Raw genomic sequence first — 16,959 nt, forward strand, 5'->3', positions numbered from 1 at the left:
CAGTTGAGGGAGGCTAGCAAGAAGAGCACTAATTTGTTCTTCAAACTTTCTCTGGCTGATGTTGGTGTCCATTGGCGATTCTTCTTCTTTTTTTTTTTTCAGAGCAAAGTTTCACGCTGTGTGCCTTCAACAACCAAAGCTATCTCCACCAACATAGGAAGTCTAACTCGTGCTGTGTATTTCCTCAAGGGCCTGGGCCTTTCCAGATGCAGATGGAAGGAGGCTGCACCAGCAGACACCAGAGGGATCTGAGTTCGGGGTGGGGGGAGGGGGTGTCGGTTTAATTAATTGTCCTTCTTTTTTCTTGGGCCGCACTGTGTGTGAGATCTTAGCTCCCCAACCGGGGATCAAACCCGTGCCCCCCGCAGTGGAAGTGCCGAGTCTTAACCACTGGACTGCCGGGGAAGTCCTAATCATCCTTCTTAAACTTGCCGTTGATGTAGGGCACCCAGTCCAGAATCAGCCACCACTCGGTGGCCCACACCAGTCCCATGGTGCCCACGGGGCCCCGCATGCCCGCCGTGGGAATCCAATTTCTGGCCAGCTCGCGACAGTGCGGGCCCAGCCGCCAGCGATTCTTGCATGAATCAGTGCCATCATGGGCCAGTGGGAGACCCTTCTAATGCGGCTCCTGTGTCTGTGATTTACTCTAAAATTCAGGTCCTCTGGCTCTCTGACCTCAGGCTCCTACACATTTGGATGTATGTTTTGAGATTGAAAGTGCTACTCCTCATGCCTGAAGAAGGTCCCTCATCACCTGGTTCTGCAAGGATTGGCTAATAGCCACTACAGTTGCTTACCTTCAACACACCTTGAAAGGAGTTCAGGGTGGAGATCAGGAATGAGGCTCTCAGTGCTCTGGGAAAAACTGGCAGAACAGGTCTTCAGATAGGTAGGTATTTTCAGGAGGAAATTTTTCTTTTTTAATGACTTTATTTACTTATTATTTATTTATTTTTGACTGTGTTGGGTCTTCATTGCTGCGCACCGGCTTTCTCTAGCTGTGCTGAGTGAGGGCTTCTCACTGCGGTGGCTTCTCTTGTTGCAGAGCACGGGCTCTAGGCGTGCGGCGGGCTTCAGTAGTTGTGGCTCGCAGGCTCCAGAGCGCAGGCTCGGCAGCTGTGGAGCACGGGCTTAGTTGCTTCTCTGCATGTGGGATCTTCCCGGGCCAGGGCTCGAACCCGTGCCCCCTGCATTGGCCAGCGGATTCTTAACCACTGCGCCACCAGGGAAGTCCCAGGAGAAAATTTTTATGAACCAAATTTCTTGCACCTTCCCATACTTAGAAAAGCACTAAAATCATTAACCGAGACATCTGTTCTTGGTGACTAGCAGCAACCGTCTACTGAGATGTGTGCTTGATTGCACATCCCCTTTTCCAAAATCACATATATGCTGACCTCCTTCCCACCTCTTTGGAGCAGTTTCTCAGAGTTCTGTGAGAAGCTCTCTCCAGGGCTATAGTCCTCAGTATGGCCCCAAATAAAACTGAAACTCACAGCTCTCATGTTGTGCATTTAAATTTCATTCGACATTCTCTTTCCAATTTATCGCTATTACAAAATAAGGAACCTAAGGATCTGAAACCCCAGCAGCACCCTGTCTCAGCCAGCCCCGAGGCAGTGCTGTCGTGTGCAGGGCCCACACCCAGGCAGGGGCTGTCACCCCAGTCAGGATCACACATTCCAGGTACAGGGCCACCACTTGCAAAACTCTAACCTAAAGCCAGTCTTTTTTTTTTTTTTTTTTAATCACCAGTCAATCCTAGACACTTTGCTAATTAATTAGCATGATGAATATTAGAACTGATTTTTCTCTGGTGGGAGGACTGGGGTTAAGATGTGTGGAGCAGCTAAAAAAAAAAGGTTCTGAAGAACATAGGGGTGGGACAGGAATGAAGACGAAGATGTAGAGAATGGACTTGAGGACACGGGGAGGGGGAAGGGTAAGCTGGGACGAAGTGAGAGAGTGGCATGGACATATATACACTACCAAATGTAAAATAGATAGCTAGTGGGAAGCAGCCACATAGCACAGGGAGATCAGCTCGGTGCTTTGTGACCACCTAGAGGGGTGGGATAGGGAGGGTGGGAGGGAGACGCAAGAGGGAGGAGATATGGGGATATATGTATATGTATAACTGATTCACTTTGTTATAAAGCAGGAACTAACACACCATTGTAAAGCAATTATACTGCCATAAATATGTTTAAAAAAACATTAAAACACTAAAAAAAAAAAAAAGTGTGAATCAGGGAGAATATTAGCAGCTCTCCCCCTCCCAGACATCTGGCCAGAGTTCCAGCCTTAACTGGGAGATGATGAAAATGCAGATTCCCAGGCCTGGCCCAGACCTGATGAACCAGAGCCTGCATTTAAACCCATCTCTGGCCTAAACCCCTCATAGTAGCCCCCTTGACTCGAGACTCTGAATTGGTCTTGTGTCCAGCTGCTTGGAATCCTACCCAGGTTACAGTGGCTTTTGCCTCAGTGGCTCCGTGGAGCTCTAAGCAGGTAGAGTGTGCCTTCCTGGGGCTCCTGACCAGGTGAAGGAGATGTGATTTCATGGAACCTGGGGAAGGTGCCTACTCATCTCTCAGAGGCAGCCCAGGACACGGATCCCCAGTCTCTGCCTCCCACCAAACTGGCTCACAAAAGCAAGACAAATCTCTGAAAAGCTACACAAATAGTACGCAAAGGATATGCAAATCCCACACATCTTTAATTCAAATAAAGCAAGTCGTGCATATTATATGCAAATAACAAACACATATGCAAATGTCATGAGAGGAAGGGTGCCCGGCTCAGGGGTGAGGGTTGTCAGACACATTGCAAGGAACACACTGAGTATAATAGTAATGGTGGGGCTTCCCTGGTGGCGCAGTGGTTGAGAATCTGCTTGCTATTGCAGGGGACATGGGTTCGAGCCCTGGTCTGGGAGGATCCCACATGCCGGGGAGCAACTAGGCCCGTGAACCACAACTACTGAGCCTGCGCGTCTGGAGCCCATGCTCTGCAACAAGAGAGGCCGCGATAGTGAGAGGCCCACGCACCGCGATGAAGAGTGGCCCCCGCTTGCCACAACTAGAGAAAGCCCTCACACAGAAACGAAGACCCAACAAAGCAAAAATAAATAAATTAATTAATAAACTCCTACCAACAACATCTTCTTAAAAAATAATAGTAATGGTGGAGGTCTAATTTCCTGCCCTGAGCCCGGCCCTTCACAAGGATCAGCCCTTGGACCCCACAGCTACAAGGTGAGGGGGACTTATATCCCTGGGTCTCCAGCCCAAGAGAGGTATCTCCTGCCTCTAGCTCTGTACTCACTGCAGGGCCACAGTGGCCTCTGGTGGATGGTGATGGCACACAGCAGCTGGACCTCTCACTCCACCTCCACTTTCTTCTCCCTGTGTGGTGGTTTCCAGATCCCCCTCCCGTGGGGCCCTGATCATGAACTTCCAAGCCACAGATTAGTGGGGGAGGGGGAGAGGAGGGAGGGTGAGGATGAGGTGGGGAGGGTGGGTGGAGGGTGGAATAATGAGTAATGAGCAGGACTGGCTGAGGGGAGTGGTCAGTGTTCCAAGGGCTCCTGCTGCTCTCCCAGCACAAGCCTCAGGGATTTCTAAAATGCAGACTGCCCAAGGGTATACAGAGAAATGAGAGATCGCTTCCCTGTCAACTACCGGATCCTTGGTTCCTTCCCCAGTGGCCACGGCTGTGACCTGTGTCTCCTTCCAGAGATACTTGGATACCCCTACCCCCCCAATTTCAAAAATGGACATAAATGGTTATCCTTCCTACTTTTTACATTAATGCATTGTGGAGAAAAGCTACTTCAGTCTTTTGAACGGTTGTATGCTATTCCACTGCAGGGCTGAACAGCGTGATTTAAACAGTGCCTAAAGGACAGACATTTATTTTCATTTTTTTGCAATTACAAAAAACGTGGCAGGAAATGCATCATTTTGCATTCATTTGCATGTACCTGTAGAAAAATTCTTAGAAGGAAAACTGATGAGGGAGAGGGTGTGTGCATTTTTAATATTAATAGATTCTAGAAAATTGCCATCTTGAGCAGCCATACTGATGGGCTGTCTCCCCAGAACTGCCTTCGGGCTCACAGCCTTGGCTCTGCCTGTCTCTCTCCTAAATGGGAGCCTGGGGCACAGGTCACGAAGTCTCTGTGCTTCAGTGTCCCCACTTGTTGCATGGAGGTGCCATCAGCACCCACTCTGCCAGCAGGGTGGTCTCAGGGGGTGCCAGGTGACTCCTCTGCGCTCTTGTAGTCCTTATAGCTCGATTAGTGTCGTGTGGCCACATTTTAGGCTTTTTTAAAAAATAATGCAGTATGAAATGCTGGTAAAGTGTGACTTTACGTGCAGAATTTGACCTAGGGAGTTTCCTCAAATTAAAACCCTCCAAGAGGGACTTCCCTGGCGGTCCAGTGGTTAAGACTAGGCGCTTCCACTGCAGGGGGCCCAGGTTCAATCCCTGGTTAGGGAACTAAGATCCCACATGCCGCGCAGTGCCGCCAGAAAACCAAAACAAACAAGCAGACAAAACCTCCAAGAAACTCAGCCGGAAGCTGGCGGCCAAGCCAACCACGAGCCGCATTCACGCCACAGCCACGAGAGGGCGCAAGTGAGCGGGAGGCTCCAGGGCCACCTGGGACCCGCAAATTGCTGCTTTGTCTATTTCCTTTGGGACCGCGCTCTCCACCTCCTCTCCGGTGTCCACACGACGTGCCGTGGCACACCCCACCCTCTTGCTCCCACAGGACCTACCCAGCAGCTCTCCGCGGCACTGCCTCAGTTTCTCCGCACGGCCTCTGGCGACCTCTTTGCCGTGAATCTCCTGGAGAGCTGACTGTGCCCTCTGATTCTGAGTCGCTGATTGTCTCTTGAATTAATCGGTGGCCCCATCGCTCCACTGAACCCAGGCTGCTCATTCTGGCAGTCATTTTTCCATGTTGGTGGAGCTTCACTTTCTGCTCCTGAAATCTGTCCTTCTGGCTCCCATGACATCCTGTCTTGGTTTTTGTCCCATATTCTGGCCTCTCTCAACTTCCAAATTTCTATCCTGAACAAGACTCCGATGTCTAGTTGCGTGCACACCCCAAGCCTGTCAGTCCAGCGCTGAGCTACCTTCCCTCTGTGATGTCCCCGTCCAGTCTTCCTGTGACTCAGACCACCCCATTCCTACTCAGCAGCAGGTCCTGCAGGTCTACCTTCACCCACGTCCCCCGACCCTAACCACCCCTGCCTGCACTTGACCACCACCTGGGAGGTCGCAGGACCCTTGGACTCCCCGTTCCCGCAGTCTGTTCTCGATGCGGCAGCGGATCGTGAAGATGTGAGTCCCCCTGGGGTGCCCCCTGCTCACACCAGGCCTGGCCCCTTCCAAGGGCCGGCACCTCTCGCCCTCCCACGGGTGTGGGTACCTCGGGCAGCGCCCACCCTGCACCTCTGCATGCTCTCAATCACCTCCCTAAGGCCTTGTCTTAAGGCACAGTCCCCAATGGGATGTTGGCCGTAAAAAGGAATGAAGCACTGACACATGCTATATATAAAATGGTGAACCTTGAAAACATGCCGAGTGAAAGAAGCCAAACACAAAAGGCCACATGTATGATACTAAGTATATGAAATGTCCGGAACAGGCAAATCCACAGAGACAGAAAGCAGGTGAATGGTTGCCAGGGGCTGGGGGAGGGGAAATGGGGAGTGACTTCTCATGGGGACGGGGTCGCCTTTTGGGTGGGCTGTACAACAGCCTCGACTGACTGAGACCCACCCCCCCAGGCTGTGGGTTTGGGGTTGCCCAGCATCCTAACAGCTCCTGCTGGCAGGGATAGGGTGAAGAGCAGCTGGGAGGGCTCAGTGGAAAGGTCACAGATGCAGGGGGAGGTCGTGATGGCTGTCCGCCGCCTGCCCTGAAGGTTTGCAAGGCAGTGAGGGGAAGAAAAGAAGCGCCAACTACGCAGAGAGCCAGGCTGGGGGCGGGCTCGCAGAGCAGCACCAAAGAGACTCGAGCTGAGGGGCGTTGCAGGCACAGGGCTGCTTAGATGGGAACTACCTAAAATATCCAGCACTGGGGCTGAGGGGCTCCGGCCGTGGCAGTTCATTCACTGGAGGAAGATCCTCCCAGACACAGAGGCAGGGGCCAGTGCAAGATGCATCGTGTAGAGAGAAGCATGGTGTGCCAGCCAAGTGGGGACTCGTCTGCAGGGACACACCCAGACTGCCGCGGACCGTCTTGGCAGGTCACCCTGAGGACTAGCATGCAGTGGGTGCCAGCGGAGAAGGCGCCAGGACCCGGACACGGTTGGCTGAGGTTGTATCCCCTGCCTTAGATATCCATTTCTTGGCTCTTGAAAGCAACAGAAATGGAGATGTGGAGGGCAGTGTGGTGACAGGCCAGGTGAGAGCAGCTGGCTGCTGCCCAGAGGCCCGTGGGTGTGATGGGTTGGGATGGGCAGATGTGCGGGGGGATGGAAGCCAGAGGGGTGGGGGGGCAGAGGTCCTCTGATCCCAGGAGACCACCGTGCTCAGTCTTTCGGGGTGTGGGCCAGGACCCCGCTGTGCTGCATGGCTGTGACCCAGCGGACCCTCACTCCCACACCTCGTTTCCTGTCTGCAACCCTCACTGGAGTGTCGGCACCACGGTGATGGCACCCGCGGGGGTTGGAGACAGGACAGAGGGATCTCTCGGGCATGGGGGCCCAAGAACCGGGAGAACGGTGATGCATCCAGCTGGCCAGGATCTGGGCGGAGCTGGTGTGGAGGTGCACGGGAGTCAGAACACTCTGTGTCCAGAGATGAAACACCCTGGACAGAAGCTCAGATGCTGGTCATGGTGGCAGCTGACAGTGCAGGGTTAGGGCCGCGGTGACCCTGACTGATGGGCAGATACAGTGCACCTGCTCAGGGCCCCGAGCTGTCCTGAGCCCAGGTTCGTTTAATTCTCCCAACAGCCCAGCTCTAGAATCTTCATTCCCGGTGAGGAGAAGAGAGGAGGAGACAGAGGGAAGGTCCCACCCGAAGGCTGAAGCAGAGGAGGAACTGGGCGAGGAGACAGAGAGGGACATCCAGGAGCCGGGGGACTTGCAGCGCCGAGCCTTGGGCCGGCAGGATTTCCAGAGCACGGATGCAGGACAGTGCTTGGGAAGTTTATCGTCTTTAACGACATTTCAGCTGAAAATGGTAGAACTTGTATTAACGGAAAAAGGTGCCAAACCAATTCCCAGTAAAATTCTGAGCTCACAACAGACTTAAATCAAAACCGCATGAAATGACACAGCAGATGACAGTGCGGAAGGCAGTGTCTGGGCGAGTTGGCGCACGGATGGACAAACGAGCAAACAGAGTCACAACCCGCCCAACTGCGCAGCTGCAGCCCTGCACCTGCGCGGTCAGCCGTCAGCAGGAACAAATCTGGGAGCGAACGACATCGAAATTAAAATCAGTCCAAAATTGTAATGGGAGAATTTGTGCCAAGTCCTGGAAGAAACAATTCAGCCTTAACCATAAAATTACTATAAAAAAACACCAAACGGAGTTGGCAGAAGGAGCAGTGTCTCAGCCCATTTCAAACCCCAGCTGACAAGCAGAAGATGGTACCGGTTCCGCCTGCCGTCAGCTCAGGGAGCGCTGTCTGCCGTCAGTTCTGGATTTTCTGAGGTAACGCGAATTCCAGGGAACCAAGGCAGGTCACAGCATCCTCTTTTCTGCTCATCCCAACACTTAATTAGATGCGTCTGAGGTGATACTGCCGGGGTCTCCAATAGGTGAAGCGGTCGACAGGCGCCTCACCTGCCAGCCGCCCCTGGCCTGAAAAGACAGAGACAGAGTCAGAGGGGGGCCGTGGGACAGATGACCCCTCCGGCCCTCGCATCCCCGAGGCGGCCCAGAACATGCCGAGAACTGTGAGAGGAGCCAGGAGACGGGGCAGGGACAGGGGGTCAGTCCTGGGTCACAGCTGGCCTTGCACATGAGTGTGCCTCCTTGGCAGGAACTGGCCTCTGCTGGCCGGGCTCTGGCAAAGGACTGGCGGGGCACCGCGGCACACACTCTGAGGGTGAGGGAGACCCAGGCAGGCCCGGAGCTGACGGTGGTCCCCCAAACATAGTGGTAAGACGTGGAAGAGGCTCAGGAACACAGCAGGACGCGGGCCTGGCTGGGAGTCAGGAGGGCAGCGCCCATGGCTGCGGGCGTGTGGGCTCTGTCCGCAGGGCGGGGATATATCGGGCACATGTGACCCTGGGATGTTTGTCCACAGGAGCCCCCCACAATGGAAACCACTACTGTTGGTGGTGGTTTGCAGCCCACGAGAGTGGGGCCTGCAACTCACAAGCTCCCCTTCACCTTCCTCATTCTTTTTTATTTTATTTTATTTTAATTATATATGTATTTTATTTATTTGGCTGCGTTGGGTCTTCGATGCTGTGCGCAGGCTTTCTCTAGTTGGGGCGAGCGGGGGCTACTCTGTTGCACCATGTGGGCTTCTCACTGCGGTGGCTTCTCTTGCTGTGGAGCACGGGCTCTAGGCGTGCAGGCTTCAGTAGTTGTGGCTCGTGGGCTCAGTAGTTGTGGCGCATGGGCTCAGTAGTTCTGGCTCGCGGGCTCTAGAGCGCAGGCTCAGTAGTTGTGGCGCACGGGCTTAGTTGCTCCGCGGCATGTGGGATCTTCCCAGACCAGGGCTCAAACCCGTGTCCCCTGCCTCGGCAGATGGATTCTTAACCACTGCGCCACCAGGGAAGCCCCATTCACCTTCCTCATTCTTTTTTTTTTTTTTTTTTTTTTTTGCGGTATGCGGGCCTCTCACTGTTGTGGCCTCCCCCGTTGCGGAGCACAGGCTCCGGACGCGCAGGCTCCGGACGCGCAGGCTCAGCGGCCATGGCTCACGGGCCCAGCCGCTCCGCGGCATATGGGATCCTCCCAGACCGGGGCACGAACCCGTATCCCCTGCATCGGCAGGCGGACTCTCAACCACTTGCGCCACCAGGGAGGCCCCACCTTCCTCATTCTTGAACTTTCCTTAACAGGCTGAACCCTCCTGCCTGCACCCTCTACCTCTTCGGACCCCACAAGGCCCAAGACCCTGCTCCTCACCCCCCCATCCCATTCCCCCCTCCCCCGCCTCAGCTATTACCTCCCATGTGTCCCAAGGAGCTGCCACAGAGGACAGTGCCGGGCAAACAAATCAAGAGAATGCCTTCAAGGGCTGCCTCATCATGTGACACAGGGACACTGAGAGGCCAGCGTTGCTCCGCCCACCCTCAGTCTGAAAGCAACTGGGACAAGGATACTGGCCTCAGGGGGACACACTCTGCCCCTGGATGGACACCCATAGGCCTATGATCCCAGAAGGAGAACATGAGTGGTGAGAGGAGGGGTCCACTCGCAGGCCTGGGAGGTGACAGGCTGGGGCCCAGTGTGGGACTGGGAGCCAAAGGGCAGCTCAGGGCCGAGGAGATGGCTCCCAGCTGGGGTGACCTCAGCCCCTGAGACCTGCTCTCTGGAAGAGCATCTGTGCCTGCCCAGGGCAGGGGCCCGTGGCACAGGTAGGTGTCCACACCACAACCCCAACCTTCCTGCTTACTATGTGGGGTTGACAGGACCCCACGTCACAGTCCACGGAACCCTCACCCCGATTCACTCTCACACGCTCACCCCTACTGTGCTCGAGGTGCTGAGCCTTGGGCAAGGGCAGAGCCGGACAGGTCTGGCCACCTGGTGGTGCCAGAGCACTTACTCTGCTCAGGTGCTCATTATGGGCTGTGGGGTTGCCACAGTGATGGGATGCGCACTGCCCGGCACCGGGAGGCATCCATTCCCTGAACCTTTAAGAGGGGCTGGGGGTAAACGGGTGGGGGGTCAACTCCGAAGGAAACAGGTGGGCTGTGTAAGGCCCTGCCCACTGCCGCATGGCCTTATCACACCTGCACCTGCACAGCCTCTTCGGGACAACCCTGCGCGGGGGGTTGGGCCCCTGTGGCTGTCAGTGGGAGGCCGAGAGGCCCCAGGGACTGTGAGAGGGATGATGCCCTCTGATCCTGGCTGGCCTGGCACATTGCCCCAAACCCTGAGAAAGTTCCTGAGGGCACATCCCGAGACAGCTGAGATCCATGGCTCATTTTCTTCCCAGATCTTCACTCTGGCCCAGCTCGCACCGGCCGAGGAGGCAGCCAGGATGGTGAGGCCACGGCATGAACGTGTTGAAGGGTCTGAGCCCAGTGGGGCTGTACCTTCAGACCGTCAGGGCCTCGTCTGCCCACCCTTGCCTTCTCCTGATGGGAACAGACACCATCGGGGAGGGGGGCCTCCTTCCCAATAGGCAAAGCCCTCAGCAGCCATCGAGTCCTGTGAGGCGCGAAGGTCTTTGCCGAGTGGGGCGCCACAGAGCTGGGCTCCCTGAGGTGGCTCCGCCAGCCTGCATTCGTCCCCATGATGGACTGAGACATGGTCGAGATGGCTGGTTCCGAGGACCCGCCACCCACCTGGGCTCCACGTCAGCCCCATCACCGAGTCCGGGAGCCCACAGGTGTCCTTGGGATTGTGTTGGAGACTCACGTGGCCCGGAAGGCTGCCTTCCCCAGGGGCGGGCCGGAGGGAGGCCAGCGTCTGCAGGGTGATAAGTGTGTCGCTGGTGCTGGTCATCAGAAAGGGACTAGAGGAACCTGGAGGGGTGGGAGGGGTCAGGACCAGTGTTCCCACCCTGGGAGTCACAGTGACTCCTCAGGTGGAACCTACCAGTCCCCCGGCCAGGAAGAGGCTGCGGAGGTGACTGCTATGGCTCCCTGCCCCTCCCGCAGCCCTGCGTGGGTGGGGAAACCAGACTTTTGGTGGGAACTTTCTGTCCCCACAGCACCTGCCCAGCCTGCGGGATGTGTTGACTTCACCGGGATAATCACTAATGGGAACAGAAACCTCACAGTGTAAACAGAGAAAAGAGGCATACGCAGGGACCAGTCTGCTTCCCCAGATGCAGCTCAGTGGGCCCGGCCACATGGGAGCGACTGACCCTGGGCTGGGCAGCCTTACTGACTGGAGCTGGGCCTGGCTGCCCGGGCCCCCGACATCGGTGGTGTCCTCTGCCATCTTACCTGTGTAAATGGTAGCCTCTTCTTTTTTTTTTTTTTTTTTTTTTTTTTTTTTTGCGGTATGCGGGCCTCTCACTGTTGTGGCCTCCCCCGTTGCGGAGCACAGGCTCCGGACGCGCAGGCTCCGGACGCGCAGGCCCAGCGGCCATGGCTCACGGGCCCAGCCGCTCCGCGGCATATGGGATCCTCCCAGACCGGGGCACGAACCCGTATCCCCTGCATCGGCAGGCGGACTCTCAACCACTTGCGCCACCAGGGAGGCCCCTGGTAGCCTCTTCTTGACACTTCCCCATGTTCTTTTTATACCGGATTCTTTTGTTGCCGAACCAGTTGAAGACCTGTGGACAGGCAGAGATGGAAGTCACTGGAAAAAACTGACCTAGCAATGAGACGCGATGTGGACAGACCGCAGGGGGGAACATCACTGAGTGACACCGCGTGGCCCTGGGGCTGGGTGAGAGGCCGGGACTGAGAAGGTGGCGCTAATCAACTGTGGGCCCAGGGAAACGTCTGCAGTGTGTTGGTGACACCCTGGACCTGGCGTGGCTTATAGGAGAGGGGGGAGCTGGAAGGAAAACAGGCATGTGTGTGACACACTCAAGAGAGATGAGTGTCTGCTCACTGCGGTGGCAGGCAACAGACTGAATACTGACGCGGGAGACGCATCAGTAACCACATTTCTGGGAATGCAATTTAAGCAAAGAACACGGTCGAATCCAAAACTTATCAAAGGATAAGGACCACCTGAAAGGGCAGGGGAAGGAACTGAGCACTGAGCTGAGGGCCTGTTTTTAGTCCCCAAAGCCAGTTAGGAGGGAGCTGCAGTCACATGCATCCTGTAAGCAAGGGGCTGGCCCAGGGCCTAGTCAGAGCCCAGCTCTGACTCCAAACCTGCACCGAGACCTCCAGGGCAGGGCTTCTCCCTGTGGGTCACTTTCGGGGGGCGTCCTGGGCACTGAGGGCTCTGAGCAGCACCCCTGGCTTCCACCCACCAGATGCCAGCAGTGTCCTCCCATCCCCCTGAGAGTTGCGATAATGAAAATGTCCCCTGGGGGCAGAATTGTCTGGGTGAGACCCTGAGCAGTGCCTTCCTAAGAGCATGGAGACATATCCCAAAATAAGGCACCCAGCCCTGCAGTGAAAGGTATGTTTTTTTTTTGGTTTTTTTTTTTTTTTTTTTTTTTTTTTCGGTACGCGGGCCTCTCACTGTTGTGGCCTCTCCCGTTGCGGAGCACAGGCTCCGGACGCGCAGGCTCAGCGGCCATGGCTCACGGGCCCAGCCGCTCCGCGGCATATGGGATCCTCCCAGACCGGGGCACGAACCCGTATCCCCTGCATCGGCAGGCGGACTCTCAACCACTGCGCCACCAGGGAAGCCCAAAGGTATGTATTTTAATGAACAGAAATAAACAGTTGAGTTACGTGGCAGGACTGTGGATGGAGGACTTTTCTCCTCTAAAAACCTGTTTCTTTAATGTCCCTCCATAATCCTCTCAATGTCAACCATGAAAAGACAAAGCCCCACGTGTGCTCCCTGCCCCTCGACTCTCCCGCCCTCGCTGTGAGGGCGACCTGTCCTCAACCAAACCAGGTAAGCGCTGGGTTCCCACTTACCTGCAAGGAACGTGCCGACACGTCTGTGTGGGACTAAGTTTGCAGAAGAATGGCAGTGAGCAGTTTTCCATGTTGAATTCAACTGGCATTTTAGAGGGACAAAGAGCAAACTTCCCGTGTGGGTGAGGGAGGGCGGCTGCCGGGGAGCTGGTCCGGGCCAGGGTCCACCCTCTCCACGGGGTGTGTCCCGGCACCTCATACAGGAGTGGGATGCCCTCTCCGCCAGCTGTAGCTCGGAGCCACTGGCCACTCCCTGCCCAGTCACTCTGGCCCCTTTGGCTCATACAGCTGCAGCCGCCTGGGTTTCTGCCCATCGCCCTGTCCATGGGCTCAGCTCTCCTGCCCTTTCCCCCTCGGGCCTCCTCACCCTGGAGTTGCAGCTGATCCTGTCCTGAAAACGTCTGTTGCCTCATCTGCAACACCCTTTGCCCTAATGGTGCTCTCCCTCCCCTGCTACTTCCTCCTTAGGCGAACCTCACAGCCATCTATATCCCGACATCTGTATCCCAAATTCGGAGCCCTCCCTCAGCTGTCAGCCATTTCCAGCTGGAGGACTTGCCAGACTGGGGAGGGGCTCCCAGCACAGAATTCTGCTGCTGGTGGGCGGGGTCTCAGGGCCCAGCCACAGAGCAGGAGTCCCTGGAATGTGGCCGGTGCTTTTCAAACTTTTGTTTGCAACGAACCCTCTCCTGAGATAAAGTTGAGACCCAAGACCCATGTGCTTTCTGGGGGTGCCAGGGCTTGAAGTGAATCTGGCCGTTTTCAGACAACTGCTCATGGTGACAAACAAGCTGCCATGCCTCCCACTTCTTTTGGGCCTCGAAGCCCCAGAGGTGCAGCCCTCACTTCAGCTCCAGCCAAGGTGCTGAGGACACCGCAGCAGTTCCAGGGTGAGTGAGGTCTCATGTGACCGGGACACCTGTGAGGCTTTGCTGCCTGTGTGACCCTGCGGGGTTCCTGAGTGCCCTTGTCCCCAAGTCGCTGCTGGACTGGGCAGGGCGCAGAACAGAGGGTGGTGACGGAGGGCACAGGCTGACTGGGCTGGAAACTCAGCCCCTCCAACTGCACAGTGGGAGCAGCCCTCCCTGCAGCCGGGGGCGGGGTGCCGTGCCCTGACCCCCACGCTGCCCCTCGGGCGTGGCCTGGTCCTGCCTCTTGCTTGTGGGCTGCCTGCACTTACCGTTCTCACTTTAAAGCCTTCGGAAATATTTCTTGGGTTCTCGTCTTAGCCCCGCCCCCTTGACCCAATTCCAGGGAGGACAGTGGTGGTCCCGACTACCAAGGTTGCCCAAGGTTGTCCAGGTCCCTTCTCTGATCTGCACCACCATTCCCCCTCTGGAGCCAGATGTCGTCTGTCTTGTACCCCCAGACACACACACTGGACTGTTTGAGAAACAAGAAGGGAATGCACATGCCTGAATTTATCCCAGGATAACTGAATGGGTACTTAAGCACAAGAGCTGGTCTATCACTTTAAGTCCTAATTTTCCTCCAAGTTCTTTTTCTTCTCCTGAGCTCATACCCCACCCCTCTGCACATCCCTCTGTTAGAATATTAAATCCTAATGACTACAATCCACTGAGTACCTCATGATACACTTTGTGGTGTCGCCTCCGGGACCGCACACTCCACACCAGTCACCTCAGCAAGTCCCCACACCTGGTGGGCGTGGCTTCCCACCTGAGGCCCACGTTCATAGCCCAGACCCAGGACCTGAGCCCAGTCAGGCCGACTGGGAGCTTGCATACCTGGCACCTGCCCCACACATTTCACCAACTTCCCTGGGCGTCCTCCTCACTGGGCTGAACTTTCCCCCCCTTCTGGGTTTAGGGAGGTGTGGCAGGAAAGGACTGTCACCTGGGAGACCGTGATGCCACCCTTCCTGGCCAGCTCTTCTTTGGTTTCTTCACTGGGGTAAGGGTTGCTCAAATGGGAATAAAAATATTCATTCAGCACTTCTGTGGCTTGTTGCTGAAATTCTGCCGCTTACGCCTGTGAAGACAGACAGCCTCAGCCGGGGATCGTACATGGGGCCTCATCCTCATCTCTGATTCCCTAGAGGTTGTGCCAGCAGCAGTCAGCACTTCGGTCGCCTTCCAAGAGGCTGTGTGAGGGCTACACCTGCAGCTGTGGCCACAGCCCCTGCACAGGCTTGGAGGCCCCCAGAACTTAGACCCAAGCCAGCACTGACTTGGTTCCTCTTCCTAAGAGCTGACCCTGGGGTCACAGGCCGGGGGTAGGTAGGGCCTGACCTGGCATCGAGGAACCTCGAGCGCAGGGTCGTCACGGCCACGCAGGTGCGCTGCTTCAGCTGTGTCTGGACGCTGTTGAACTTGCCATGGAGGATGCCCACCACGTGCTCCATCTCCTTGGGCGAGACAGGCCTTATCCTGCCCTGCTCCAGGAGAAGGTTGGTGACATGCGTGGTGAACTCACAGCAGGCCTGGGGTGGGGAGACAAATGCCAGCCGGTGACGACCCGGCAGGCTGTCCCGGGGCTCCATGTGGGACCAGCCACCTGCCCCCCGAGGCTCCCACACAGGCTGGCTACTGAGAAGTGAAGGCAAAAGGCTTCCGGTAAAATCGGCCACTTTTGCTGTGAGACCAAGTGTGTGGACTCCCTGCTCTGGGCCACCAAAGGCAGGCAGTTAGCGCTCCACGTTTTGCTTTGACAAATGCGCATTCACACGACAGAAACTCTTCCATGCAGAAAGATCACCTGTTCATATTTCTCTAGCTCAGAGTGGTAAATCTGTAGGATCTGGGACAGCTTGGCCCTGTAGTCAGAGTGCTCAAGGTCATTGTCATTTGGACAGCCACCTGGTGTTGCTGTGCCGGCCGCCGCCTGTGCTCCTCTTCGTTGCTTCTCCAGCCTGCACATGCCCTCGGCCAGCAGCATGTTATCCAGCTTTTGGAGCTGAGGATCGGGGGGACCCTCTTCCGGAATGCCATGAATGTTCAACCCTGGGTAAGAGAGGAGACACTGAATCAGTGTCTGTTGTCGGAATAAAAACAACCACAACAGACTGTTAGCACTGGCTTCGTGTCCAAACACTTTTCATGGAACCCTTGAGGGGAAAGAAAGACTTCATCTGATAACAGACACTGAGTAACCCCCTGGGACGCTGGTCCAGGTGCCGTGCTTAGGAGCCCAGTCCGGGTGGCGGGAATGCAGGGGGCGCACCGACCACAGCCCACAGTTGGGTGTGGGGGGGGGCCTGCAGGGCAGGGGCGGGGCGGCACTGGGTGCTGGAAAGCCTGAAGCCCTAGCCCTGCACCTTGTCTTCAGATGGGAGAGGAGGCGCGTTCCAGACACACACACTAGCACAGGCAGGGATACGAAGGCTAGTGGCCGCCTGGCTTCAGGCAAGGCCGTGATGCTGTGTGTCTGAAACTGAGCCCCCCAAAACCGAGTTCCCTTACTGAGTTTGACTAGTTCCTCTATCTAAAACTTTATCCCCTTTCTTGTCCCCTTTGACCTCAGTCCTGTGCTAACAGAACACTAATCAATCAGTCAGATGACTAAAATTGCTGTCGTTGATAACATCGTTAACGTGCTAAAATTGCTATTATAGATATCGTCATTAATGTACAAACTCAGGTTATGTCTCCAGGGCAAGATGAGCTAACAGACCCCTAAGCCATGGACCCACCTGGTCAGCAAATCATAAACCAGAGACATCCTGATTCCCGAAACTACGATTATGAAATGTCACAAGAAGATGATTAATTCTAGCCTCTCTATTCTTCCCCTTAAAAAAAAAACCAGGGCTTCCCTGGTGGCGCAGCGGTTGAGAGTCCGCCTGCCGATGCAGGGGACATGGGTTCGTGCCCCGATCCGGGAAGATCCCACATGCTGCGGAGCGGCTGGGCCCGTGAGCCATGGCCCCTGGGCCCGTGCGTCCGGAGCCTGTGCTCCGCAACGGGAGAGGCCACGACAGTGAGAGGCCCGCGTACCGAAAAAAAAAAAAAAAAAAAAAAAAAAAAAAAAAAAACCCAAAAAACCCTCACTCAAAGACCAAGGTGGAGTAGACCTGAGGCTGGTCTCCCATTCCCTTGCTTGGCGCCCTGCAACAAACACTGTAGTTTCCTTCACCACCACCCGGTGTCAGGAGAGTGACTTTGCTTTTCAGGCGACTGAACTTTGGTTTGGTAACATGTTTATTATGTCTGTTTGTGTTTCCTGTGTGTGTGTTGGGGGGAGGGTTGTTGCTATAAAGTCAGAGAGGAGAAGACTGATCC

General features: G+C 55.7%; 2 protein-coding genes across 2 annotated transcripts in view; both read right to left on the reverse strand.

Annotated features, from left to right (window-relative positions):
- Window positions 1–409: 409 nt before the first annotated feature.
- Window positions 410–1,508, reverse strand: LOC132486916 (cytochrome b-c1 complex subunit 10-like). Its single transcript, XM_060094460.1, has 2 exons — window positions 1,500–1,508; window positions 410–577 (listed from the first exon to the last, which is right to left on the reverse strand). The coding sequence occupies exons 1-2, from the start codon at window positions 1,506–1,508 to the stop codon at window positions 410–412; spliced, it is 177 nt and encodes a 58-aa protein (XP_059950443.1).
- A 6,237-nt stretch (window positions 1,509–7,745) lies between these two features.
- The window catches only part of PBX4 (PBX homeobox 4), a 47,388-nt gene continuing 38,174 nt past the window's right edge, over window positions 7,746–16,959 (reverse strand). The window contains 9 exon segments of the mRNA XM_060092194.1: window positions 7,746–7,832; window positions 10,575–10,681; window positions 10,790–10,797; window positions 11,041–11,123; window positions 11,377–11,442; window positions 14,576–14,688; window positions 14,691–14,710; window positions 14,971–15,161; window positions 15,437–15,681. Coding sequence (XP_059948177.1) covers window positions 7,746–7,832; window positions 10,575–10,681; window positions 10,790–10,797; window positions 11,041–11,123; window positions 11,377–11,442; window positions 14,576–14,688; window positions 14,691–14,710; window positions 14,971–15,161; window positions 15,437–15,681 — 920 coding nt within the window.

The sequence above is a fragment of the Mesoplodon densirostris genome, chromosome 3, assembly GCF_025265405.1.
Source record: "Mesoplodon densirostris isolate mMesDen1 chromosome 3, mMesDen1 primary haplotype, whole genome shotgun sequence".
NCBI lineage: Eukaryota > Metazoa > Chordata > Mammalia > Artiodactyla > Ziphiidae > Mesoplodon > Mesoplodon densirostris.